Source organism: Galleria mellonella, unplaced genomic scaffold (assembly GCF_026898425.1).
Source record: "Galleria mellonella isolate WM207_F2 unplaced genomic scaffold, CSIRO_AGI_GalMel_v1 utg57, whole genome shotgun sequence".
In the NCBI taxonomy this organism is placed as follows: domain Eukaryota; kingdom Metazoa; phylum Arthropoda; class Insecta; order Lepidoptera; family Pyralidae; genus Galleria; species Galleria mellonella.
Genome location: NW_026442119.1, coordinates 7,344,468 through 7,356,079, shown reverse-complemented (window position 1 = coordinate 7,356,079; position 11,612 = coordinate 7,344,468). Strand labels below are relative to the sequence as shown.

The 11,612-nt window shown below is 32.0% G+C and overlaps 1 protein-coding gene across 2 annotated transcripts; it reads right to left on the bottom strand.

Moving 5' to 3' along the window:
* Positions 1-1,588: 1,588 nt before the first annotated feature.
* LOC113509878 (glutamate receptor ionotropic, kainate 2-like) lies at positions 1,589-11,412 on the bottom strand. Of its 2 annotated transcripts, XM_031910842.2 has the most exons (16): positions 11,158-11,412; positions 10,939-11,037; positions 10,326-10,469; positions 8,588-8,697; positions 8,228-8,384; positions 7,720-7,928; positions 7,456-7,641; positions 6,870-7,022; positions 6,247-6,684; positions 5,824-6,047; positions 5,480-5,617; positions 5,186-5,384; positions 4,805-5,036; positions 4,613-4,725; positions 3,881-4,036; positions 1,589-3,141 (listed from the first exon to the last, which is right to left on the bottom strand). In XM_031910842.2, the coding sequence occupies exons 1-16, from the start codon at positions 11,171-11,173 to the stop codon at positions 2,962-2,964; spliced, it is 2,754 nt and encodes a 917-aa protein (XP_031766702.2). In that variant the 5' UTR covers positions 11,174-11,412; the 3' UTR covers positions 1,589-2,961. The 2 variants fall into 2 exon arrangements, with proteins under 2 accessions (XP_031766702.2, XP_031766705.2); XM_031910845.2 differs by lacking the exons at positions 8,588-8,697; positions 10,326-10,469; positions 10,939-11,037; positions 11,158-11,412 and having other exon boundaries at positions 7,720-8,029; positions 8,228-8,366.
* Positions 11,413-11,612: the final 200 nt, after the last annotated feature.

Below are 11,612 nucleotides of genomic sequence, written 5' to 3'. Positions count from 1 at the left end.
TTCACGTGATTGGGATTTGTTGATTGACCTGGATAATAAAATTCTTTTTAAATCAAATATTTCACGAGAAGAGATAAACAAACTCACATTAATATTCATCAAATTAGTAAGAAGTATACAGAACAATGTTAAACCTACATACTAGTCTAAATTTGTAGGTACTTACTTACTTTCGACTCCATGCAACGACAAGCTATGAGAATTGTCGATGAGCCCAGGTTTACAAGCGGTGTCGAATCCTTAAGTCTTAGGAAAAAATTTGCCTCACTCTGCGTGTTTTATCGCTTGTACAATGGATTGTGTTCAGAGGAATTGTTCAATATGATGCCCACGGCCACTTTATACCATCGTACGGTTCGCTATCGACAGTGTGTTCATCCTCATATCCTACAGCCTAAATGGTCGCGTATAGCGCGGTTTCAGATATGTTTTATCCCACGAACACTTAGGTTATGGAATGAACTCCGAGCCGAGGTTTTCCTAAGAGACAACAGCATAGGGTTTTTCAAAAGGGGTTCATAGGCTATGGTAACCACTTACCATCAGGTGGGCTGTATGATTGTTTCCCACCTCAGTTGTATAAAAAAAAAAAAACAGAAAATAGTTATAACCTTTTGATCTCTCTGCTCTTGTTTCTCTCTGCCTCCATTTCAATGCTACCTTGAGCTATAAGGAGTTTGTCGTCTGCAAAGGCTTGTATGTGAACTCCGCACTACTGACATGCTTCAAGTATCTGATTGAACGGGACATTCCAAAGAATCGATCGAATCGACAGACTGATCTTTAGATACAGTCCCTATTCGTTTTCCTGTTTACAGTTGTGCCAGAATAGTTAACGGTTATCTTTCTTTACGACAGATAAGATGTTATCAGTTGCAGTATGTCCTCGTCTATTCCTATGGTGTCCATTATGTAATAACATAATAGTAGACAACCAGGCACTGTGGAACGTCCCTTGAATATCAAGGGAGACAATGACTGCCAGTTGTTCGGATTTTATGGCGCTTTTGATTATGCTCAAAGCAAGATAATACTATGGGTTACATTATTGTAATTGTCGTAGGGATTTCTAATTAATTTTTAAAATAATACATAGCATATGTTATTAGCTGATAATAGGTAGATAAAAGAATTTTTAAAATCGGTTCAGTAGTTTTTGAATTAAACCGTTACAAACAAACATACAAAAATTAAAATCTTTCCTCTTTATATTATTAGTATACTCTATACTAGATATATAAATTTTGTTTATTAATATATAATTGTTTTTTTTTTCTATATGGATTCTATAAAATATTTATATATTTACTTATTTCTTTTTACATTCCATGATATGGTTGGTAGATATTAAACAACTCTAATTATGAACTTTGTTGGGCGCAGCAATTATGAGAGAGGAGGACAACCTTATTTTTACTTTAGAAATAATTATTGAGTTTATTACAATATTATTCAATCATTTAAATTTAATTTATGTAACACACATTTAATTTAATTTATGTAAACAGGTACTTTAATACAGGGACGACAATTTTGTCGGATAAATCTGATCGAGGAAAAGATTAATATAATAAAATAAAACAAAAAATATTTTTTTTAAATGTTTGTTCAATAAAGATTTTACAATACAATACATGTGATCACACCATCCTGAGCAAACATAGAGACTACATGGTCTATAAATGTGATCAACCGAAAACATTCTTTGTTCTACCCTCAACGGTTGACCGCACTAAGTGCTTTTTCATGCTACGTTATAGGACGAAGGAAACATGTCACGGGAAAGACCATTGTCACGGCACGGTTTACGTAAAGGTTGTTAACTTATTAGAACGTGAGCGTCGGTGTCTACAGTGTATAGCTGCAGTTGCTGACCAATCTTCGTGGTGCTATATAGTGGAAAGGGGAAGGTGGAATAAGAGAATTAAGTTCTTCTAAGCACTTAACATGAAATAAACAGAATTATGTATATTTTAATTCTGAACATATTATGTAAAGCAAAGCTGTTCTTAGCATGGTACTAGTTGGAGCTAGTACCAAACTGAAAGCAGCTTTTATTACGATTATTAGACTTTTGGTATATATATACACCTATATGTTTTCTCTCTAAGTACGAGTATGTATATAAAATAGGTAAATAGAAAATATTTACGTAATATAAGTATATAGTATATTATACTCATGAATACAAATGTTTCTATTGAGTATGCGGGAATCGAACCTCCTACTACTGAAAGTTAACGCAGTGTATTAGACCTCCACTAAAGCTGTACAAGAATTAAAATAACCGATAATTAACAGAAATTTTAAATTAGATAGTTATAGAAAACATAAAAAATATAAACAATATTTAAATATCTATCCCATATATGTGTGTTAGAAAAAAAAGATGCGAGTAAAATTATTGGGGAATCGATAATCTGTTTCTGTATCTTTTATACCATGTTACAGTATGAACAGGATGAAATATTATCGTACAAATAATAGTACATACAGTATGGATATTACCTGCCTTTCTTTCTATTTGATTTCATCTCTATTATTGCTATGCTTTTCGAAAGTTACATATGTACAAACAGTCTATTTATCTAGTACTGACTGTCATGGATTACGTCGGTCGTTTCTGTATTCAGCAAATATGCAATATCTGAATGTTGCTTATTGCATCCGATTTGTAATAACTGTTATAGTAAATGTTGTATCAGGTAACAAAATATCTACTTTGGTAGCATATTAAACATAATGATGTAATCCAAAAAAATATTTCTTTAGTACTCGCATAGCAACTATGTCTGTAGGCGACGGATACCACTTATTATCACTTGTGCCATCAGCTTATTTGCTATTCTATGTTGCATAAAAAAAAAATATTGTATTTATTATATACTATGAATTCATTTTAGGACTTTCTTGTATTCTTACAATTTCCAAATATTATTATGAGACAATATTATTTCTTAATTATTTGAACATCTCAATATGGAACAAATCGGCAGCAGAACGGAGAACGGAGGAAGCTCTTGATCCAGCTTTGGATTCAGACGCAGATGACGAGGGTCGTGAATGTTCTACTGGTTTTTCCGTCTCCCAGAAACTCAATGCAAATATTAGCTCCGCCCAAAATGCTTCTGACTGTGTCATCTGTATAATTTACATATTAATTAAGTGCATAACATACAAAGTAGTGCAGCGAACCGTTGCAGTGCGCTATTGAGTAAATGAAGTCTATAGGTACGAGAATGTATTACAGAAAGTATTAGTATATATTAGAGATTTTGCGTATGCTAGATTACTATATTCCAGTTCCAAGATTTTTCCAAAATATTAGTATTACTTATTGATTCAAAGCTACTTTTAATCTTTATATGAAATTCATGAAATTTTAGTTTAACACGAAGTAAGTAGAATTTCAAAAAGAAGCAGAGCGAGTTAGGGATATATATCTAAAAGAATGTGAATATTTGATTAATATCTGACTGACTTCTACTGCTGATTCTGTCTGACTACTTAAAAACTAATGACTTACTTAAAAACTAATCCAACATTAGCTGTTTAAATAGGTGACCAAAAATTAATGCAAGAAACCACAGCACCGCACAAAAGTCGTTTATTTGGATATCTCTGTCCCACTGGTGTTTTATCTGAGAAGCAGTTATGATTGCATGATTGTGTTTCGGTTCGAAGAATATGATAATACCATCCAATAGTTGTTAGGAGTGGCAACGCATTAGGGTCCCCTAATGGGCACCATGGGCACCATAATGTAATCTGTGATGTCTATGGTGCTGTTTATGTTAATAGTGGCGTTTACCAGTTTTCATCAAATGGGCCGTCAACTTACAATGTGCATGAAGGAATGTAAATAGTATATTGCTCTCACCTTTTGCTCTATGGCAACTTCCCTGACATGCCAGAGGAATTCAATGATCCCCATTCCCAATGCTATACCGCAGCCAACTCCTAGTACTACAAAAACACCGCCGACGTTTTCTATTCCCAATTCTCCTGCACTAGTATCTTCACCCGCTTCTTCCGTCTGAGGCAAAAGATATATAGTATATTTTAGAATAACTTGTATACATAAAATATCAGAAGATCTATGGTAGCCATGCGACGCAATATATACTATTGTCCTTTTTAATTCTTCCTTTTTAAACCACTATTAATTTATTCCTTCAAAAACATATCTCATTACATCATTACTGATAAATATAGTCAATTGTATCTGAATTGTAAGCTTCTCTCCTTTTTGAAAATAGGACGATAACGTTTCTCAAGAGAATGTACATGTATAAGTGGATTTTCTGCTATAAAGAATGCTTCAGAATTTAGATATCTTTGCTATAATTTGAATATAAATCTGAAAATTATGATTACAGTCTTCATTAATTTTGCTGCCAATGTGATGATTTATCTAGCGGTAGTATATTTGGATTTTTTTTATATTCTAAAATCTTACTCTTGATAGGTTGCCTCTTAAAATAGATTTGAATTAGATATGTACATTATATATATCTAGATCTACTGGGATTTTAGCCATGAGCATATTTATTTATTTTATTTTTCGGTAGTATGAAAATATTTAAAGCGTCACTGTGTTTTATAAACTTACAATGCATCCTCCAGTTTCGGGCGCTTTCCACCAACGGTTTTTAAGTTCAACTAATTTACCACTTTCAGCTAATTTCAATACAGCATTATCCACAGCAGTGCGATAAGATGAATCTGAAATGTTTTACATGTCTTTTTCTAAATATATTGTGTAATATTTTTTTTATAAGGTATAAGATTAATAAGTACTCACAAAATGGCATAGCTATTCCATATCCTTTAGAATCTAGTAAGCCTCCTACTTGCATGAGGTCACAGTGTCTTTCTAATTGGTACTCTATTGCAGTAGATTCCATAAGAAATGCATAAGTTCGTTTACTTTTTAGAACTCTGTCTACTCCTTCATCATTATTCTTTACGAAAACTGATGGTCGCGCTGATTCCATAGCTGCCCCCATTCTTTGATAAGTAGAAACATTTGAACGCTATAAAAATATTCAACTATATTTACTTATTTATATATTATATGATAACGTATAATATAATGTAAATATATCTGTGTATCAAATAACCAAACATAACAAACAACAAACTTTTTCTTTTGCAATATTAGTGGAATTTATAATTTAATAACCTTGAAAAATGAATAAGTCGAGCCACCGATTACAGTTCCGTACTTGATTTTTGTTTGTGAGACCAGATCTTCAACGCTTTTGATTGAATCATCCATAGCGGCATTAGTCAAGAAGGCGGCTAAATTTGCAGTGTATGAGGAACACATTATCATTCCGAAAAACCACCAAAGTCCACATACCCATCGAGTGGAATAACCTCTAAAAAAGACAATATTATTTAATGTTTTAACATGAAAAAAATGTTTGAAAACATGCAAAAAATTTATGATCTAAAGTAAAACTTATACTCTTACTTAGGCAAAATATCTGATCCCTGTGTCATTATAGAGCCCATAGTTAGCCAACAAGAGTTTTTAATATGCCATATATTTTCCAACTCGTCAGGTGATTTATCACAAGGATGAGGATTTTCCCAATCATTTGGAGAAAATCTAGAATTATAAATACAATTAATTGCAAAAATAATATTTAAAAATACAAATGTAATAATTTAGAGAGTAAAAAGCCAAGATACAATTATCTATTATATTATGTATCCAATTATATATTAATTATTCTATCTCGTTATATGGAGCAGTATATTGACTAATAATATCTAAGTGGACGTTGTCTATAGTAATACTTAAAATTTCCATACCTGGCTAAAAAATGAAGCATTAAAGATACCATTAAATATGCGGCGGCCATATAAATCCAAACATCTACAGACAATGGCTTTAAAAATGAAAAAAACTCTGGAGGTGGCGGAGTTGCTTTTAAATATAAAATACTTATACCCAATGTCATGAAAGGCGTTGTAAAATCTACGGAAGATCGTCTCTCGTATGTTATCGTCAAATCACAAATTGCTAAATCAGCTTTCTGTAAATATTGGTTAGTCTTAAAAAATAGAATATTATATAGATATTATATGTAAAAAGATATTAATATTGGTCTAATGATAGAAAAATTGATTCGATTTTGCATGCAAAATAATATGTAATAAAGAAAATTGTCTCTCAGCATTAACATAAAATGTAAAAAGAGGAATTTATTATAAATAACACGCATATAAACAAACCCTTTCTAAAAGATGTCCGATAAGACCATTCCATTTTTTCGTTTCCTTTGAATATGAACCATATCCATTTCCTGGTACAATCTCTATTTCATAATTTAAATTTAAAGTCTCTTTTAATATTTCATGAATTAAGTCTTTTGAATAGCCTTCATACCGATCATTTCCAGTTAAAACTTCACCTTCTTCTGGAACTCTTTCAACTAAATACGGAGCGCCAATTCGTGACACTACTTTGAATGTTTTGTTTTGCCACTTTTCAGCCAAGAGGTCTGATACATCCGTCGCCGATCTCATATACTCATATCCAGTATCTGGATTCCACTTAGCTATCATATTAAAACCACTGTTTGATAGTTCCATTATTTCTATATTGAAGTTTGTACGTTCTCCTGTTATATTATCTAATATGATCTGGTCTGTTATACCTATTATAGGATTCTGAAATTTAAATAGTTACATTTCAGTTTAAATATTAAAATTTCAGAATCCTATAATAGGTAAATTTAATTAGATTTTAAATTATATTAGGTTTAATTTTTCTTAATTAATTAAGCAATTAAGAAAAATTAAAGGAATCAATTAGAATATTGCAAATTTACTAACTGAAACTAAAAATTACTAACTGTTAATAAATGGTTAGTAAATTCTTCTCCAATTTCCCATATATCCTCTGAACCACATTCGATCGCTTTTGCCTCTATCGTAAAGTCTTCTGGTGCACTTTCTACTGCATCGGTTATAAGTCTTGCTGCATCACTAGCTAAAGCTGCTTCTACCTGTAAATAGATTTTACAGTGTATATTTGATATTATGTCACAAGTGTTTAGCTTTTTAATTACTATGTGAAGTTCCACAACTTTCCATATTAGCTATCAGTCTCCGATTGCTATTTTGTTCACGCACATTTTGCGACACGTGTTTCATTTTTAAACAAGACATTTTCAGGCAAATTGTTAGATTGCACGGATTTTTTGCAATTGCAATTAAAGTACACAGAGCCTAGAGTAAACTGTTCGGCATTTTGATTTGTTATTTGGGTGGGTGTAACGGAATTAAACAAAAGAAATCTAATCCATGCCAGTAAATTTATGATAATTAACCATAAAATATTCGTTTTACAGTTTTCAAGTTTTATTTTTTATTTTAGAGATCTTATGATACCGTGGTACTTCCTTTTAGGTGATATTAGTAAGACAAGGATGTACGTACAGTAATTTCGTATGTTTGTCTAGGTATTTTTACATTATTATTTGATCTTGATTTCCAGTCCGCTAAATAAGATCGTGTTCTTGAATCTGAGTGGTCGAAAATTCTAAAACAAGTTACGTTTGATAATCCATATCGCAGTTCTTCCAAGTCCAAAGTGTGTGCATTTAGAGACATAAGAACATAACTCTGAAAAGAATGCAATTGAGTTTGTATTAAAGTAATATTCAGTAGTAGAGAACATAAAATAAAATCAAAGACATTTACCATATAGTCTGCAAAGAAATTAACTTCATGCGCTTGTCGTAGATATTCTAGTACTCTGTTGGCAGAACAATCTAATATAATCCTTGTTTCACCGGTAGCTTTTAATGATTTTAGTAAAGGACGGTTGTCTTCGCCCGGTTTTAATCTTTTTATAACCCACTTGTGTTCGGGATTAGCATGTTTTATAATCTCTTGAAGTCTTACAAGACCTTCATAAAGAAATAAAATAACATGCATGTACATCATAGGTTACATATTAATTTTAGTTTTGCCTTTGAGTCACATCACTTTCGATATTTGCAGGATTTCACTAAAATCACCACTTTAATTCAAATTAAAAGATACAAAAGGTGCCCATTGGAATCTATTTGTATAAATATTTATTATTTATATTTTTACAGCTTGTATGGTCTGATAAATGGAATCCATGGCGTTCATTAATAATAACATAAAATATTTGGATAAATTTAATACAATATTTTTTTATTTATTATAATAAGAGTATTACCATAGTCATCATCATATAGAAGTGTGTAAGTATTCCAATCACTGTCTTTTATGAAGAGTGCAGCAGCTTTTGAAAGGGCGACAGCTTCGGGATGTAAGTTGATACCAGGGGGGCTCGGCAATTCTTGTCCTCGGACTCGAGGTGGTCGCCAAGTTGCCTGAAGTCGAGAAATGATTTGATTGAATTTTGAATGATAATTAATTAAAACAATTAATTTTTTTTTCGAAATAAAAGTGTTTTTAAATAAGTACGTATTTGAAATTAACTAAATATAAAAATACAGTCAACATAATAAGGTCTCGTCGAATAATATTTGTACAATTTTCGTAACACTAGAAAGGAACAGATCGAGTCGCTTACTTGGATATGTGGAATTCTCGCAGCGCGGCAGTGAGCTTCCACAATGGTGGCTGAAGTAACGTCTATTGGACCAAATATCGCAATCACACCGTCCGCGATCAGTTCACAAGCTACGGAAAAAAGTATAGAATTTGACAATATGAGGTAATTGGTGGTGTTAGCTCATTAGTTTATAGGATAGTTTCAATTTGAAGTTTCGAAGAAGTTTATAGAAATTATTATTTTTGGAAAAATGATAGGATTTCTCAATATAGCAATTAAAAACTCCTTCCGTTAGACCGCATTCAAAGTCGGGCAGCTCGAATTGTTGATGATCAGCGTCTTACTGTCCGGCTCGACCCACTGAAACTGCGTAGAGATGTTGCATCTCTGTGCATTTTCTACCGAATTTATCATGGGGAGTGCTCTGAAGAATTGTTCGGATTGATACCTGCTGCAGATTTTCACCATCGTACAACCCGCCATAAACTAAAATTTCATCCCAACCATCTGGACAAGTGGCGGTCCTCCACCGTGCGTTTTTCAAGGCACTTTCTCCCACGCACAACCACTCTTTGGAATCAACTTCCAGCAGCAGTATTTCCGAACCGATACGACAACATAAACTTCAAGAAAAGAGCATATTCCTTTTTAAAAGGCCGGCAGCACATCTGCAATGCTGTAGGTGTTGTGGGTGACCATGGGCGGCGGTAGTCACTTACCATCAGGTGAGCCGCATGCTCATTTGCCCCCTGTGTTGTAAAAAAAAATATCGAGTAGAGTCAAAAATTTCTCCATTTAACTGGATTTGTAAATGATTTTTAAAAATGAACAATAACATATTAAAGGTATTTAGAGAATGTATCTAAAAATGTTATATATTATCAAAACCCTGTGTACACAAAGTAGAAAAACGTTTTTAATTCATGTTTTTGTTTGCCTATATTAAAGTTTTGTTAATATAAAAAAAAAACATGAGCATAAATTTTGTTACATAATAAAGTAACAAAAAATATTTGAAGTGTATACATGGAGTACGTCTTAGTATTTATTAGCATTTAATATCATTATATATTGTTTATGTTATAATAGATGACTTTATAAACGTAGTTTTGCCTCCTATATACCATTTTATCATAGTAGGCTTTAACTGTCCGCTCTTGAATATAAACCTCTCCATAGAGGGTTTTGCCAGTAGTTGCCACGCTTAGCAGGCAGATTGGCAACCACAGTTTGGCTTTGAAGATGTTTTTAGAGTGACGCTGCTACTCATCCTTAGCTCTTCCTTAGTCACCTCTTACGACATCCACGGGAAAGCAAGGGGTAACCTATTCTATGCTGGGATCGCACGGAAAATATATCACTTAATTAGATTTAAAACTATCTTATCTTTCAAGTTGGAACAAACAATAAACTTTAATAAAATTCCATTAAAATCGGTTAAGCAATTTTGGAGATAAAAGTAAACGAACATCGTGACACGGGAGTTTTATGTTATTAAGACGAGCAACTCGCCCCGGGTGCAATTTATTACGAAACATTGAATTAATGTACTTATACAAATGTTTAATTAAGATGTATTGTACCTACACATAAAAAAAATATAAAATTATATCTAAATGATAGTAAAATCCATAGCAAAAGCTTGTGTATAATATAAAAATAATAAGCGAAGCACCAGAGAGGCGGACAGCGAATTTGTTTTATATTTAGAGTTAAAAAGATAACAAGCAAAAATGTGGAGTCCTTGCACACTTACCAGCTTTAGATGCAGCAAAACTGTCGCCATATGGAGCATACAATACTTTTAAAACAAAATGGTAATGTTCGCTTTCCATTGAAGCTCTGGTAAGAGTAGAAGAGAATGCTACTTCAGTTAATGTATTGGGTGGTAAGATGGCACCTAAAATAAATAAGTTTTAATATTTCTGATCTATAGATTTTGATAAGAATTTGTAGCATTTATATAATTCTACTATCTTTATATTATAATAGTATATACTTCAAATGTAAAATTTGGATGTTTATTATTCAATTACGGCTATACGGATTTAAATTAAACTTAATAGACAAATACACTGCATCGGAGAAACTACTTTTTATATTAATTCACATGGATAAAGCCACGGAATACAGGTAATTATATATGAGGAGAACGAAATGTGTCTTGAGAAAATTATTCCTAAATTAAATTTTGTAACATTTTGCACTGATTGAACATGTCCTAAAAATACAAGCATAATTAAAAAAAAATCTAGACAGATAACAGATTACTGATTGTATAAAATGGTAAATTATATATATTTTATTTTTATAGCCTTTTATAATTCTATTGTACCTTGTTCTTGAATGTAATAATTTTAAAATCTTACCAATATTCACTACTGTCTTCAGAGTTTCGTGATTCCGGAATACTCCCTCGGTGTTCGAGAGAACAAACACCATTAATACAGTTGTCACGTATTTTATTCCTGCAAAATAAGAAACGGAGTTCGTAAACACTGGCCCAAAATTAACATTTTAATAGTATCTGGACAGTATAAATTAATTCAACTGTTAGTCTAACATTTCATTAAATAGTAGGTACTCGCCTCGAGTTTGTAGCATTTTTTTTTTAAATTATTTAATGTCAATAATAATAGTATTAATTAGTAGAAACAAGTTGGTCGTTTAGTAATAATATTATTAACTTGTAGCATTACTGTTTTCTAAACACGTGGTAAACAACAATTTGGATATAGGAATCGCACGGAATATGTGTTGAAAATGTACAAAACACACTTGGTGCCGGCGCGTGTAAAGCACTCGAGCAACTACTATCGTGAGTTACTCGAGCGACACTTGTATCTAACGTCTGATGCATACGTTATCGTAACTATTGGGCCAACTATATCGTGTCTATAAATACGATAATAGGGCGCGAATGTAATATGTTCTTGTTCTTATTAAAAAGTAAAAATGAATTAAAATTTAATAACATTATAATCAAATATTTTTGTATTTTTAATTTTTCATGGAATTCACCCTTACAGAATTTAAATGGTCA

Bases quoted from the DNA above. Each gene is read 5' to 3' on its own strand.
- LOC113509878 (XM_031910842.2), bottom strand. The intron at 10,470-10,938 runs GTAAGATTTTAA...TATTTATTTTAG, and splicing joins GAAGACAGTAGTGAATATTG to GTGCCATCTTACCACCCAAT. The intron at 5,618-5,823 runs GTATGGAAATTT...TTATAATTCTAG, and splicing joins ATGCTTCATTTTTTAGCCAG to ATTTTCTCCAAATGATTGGG.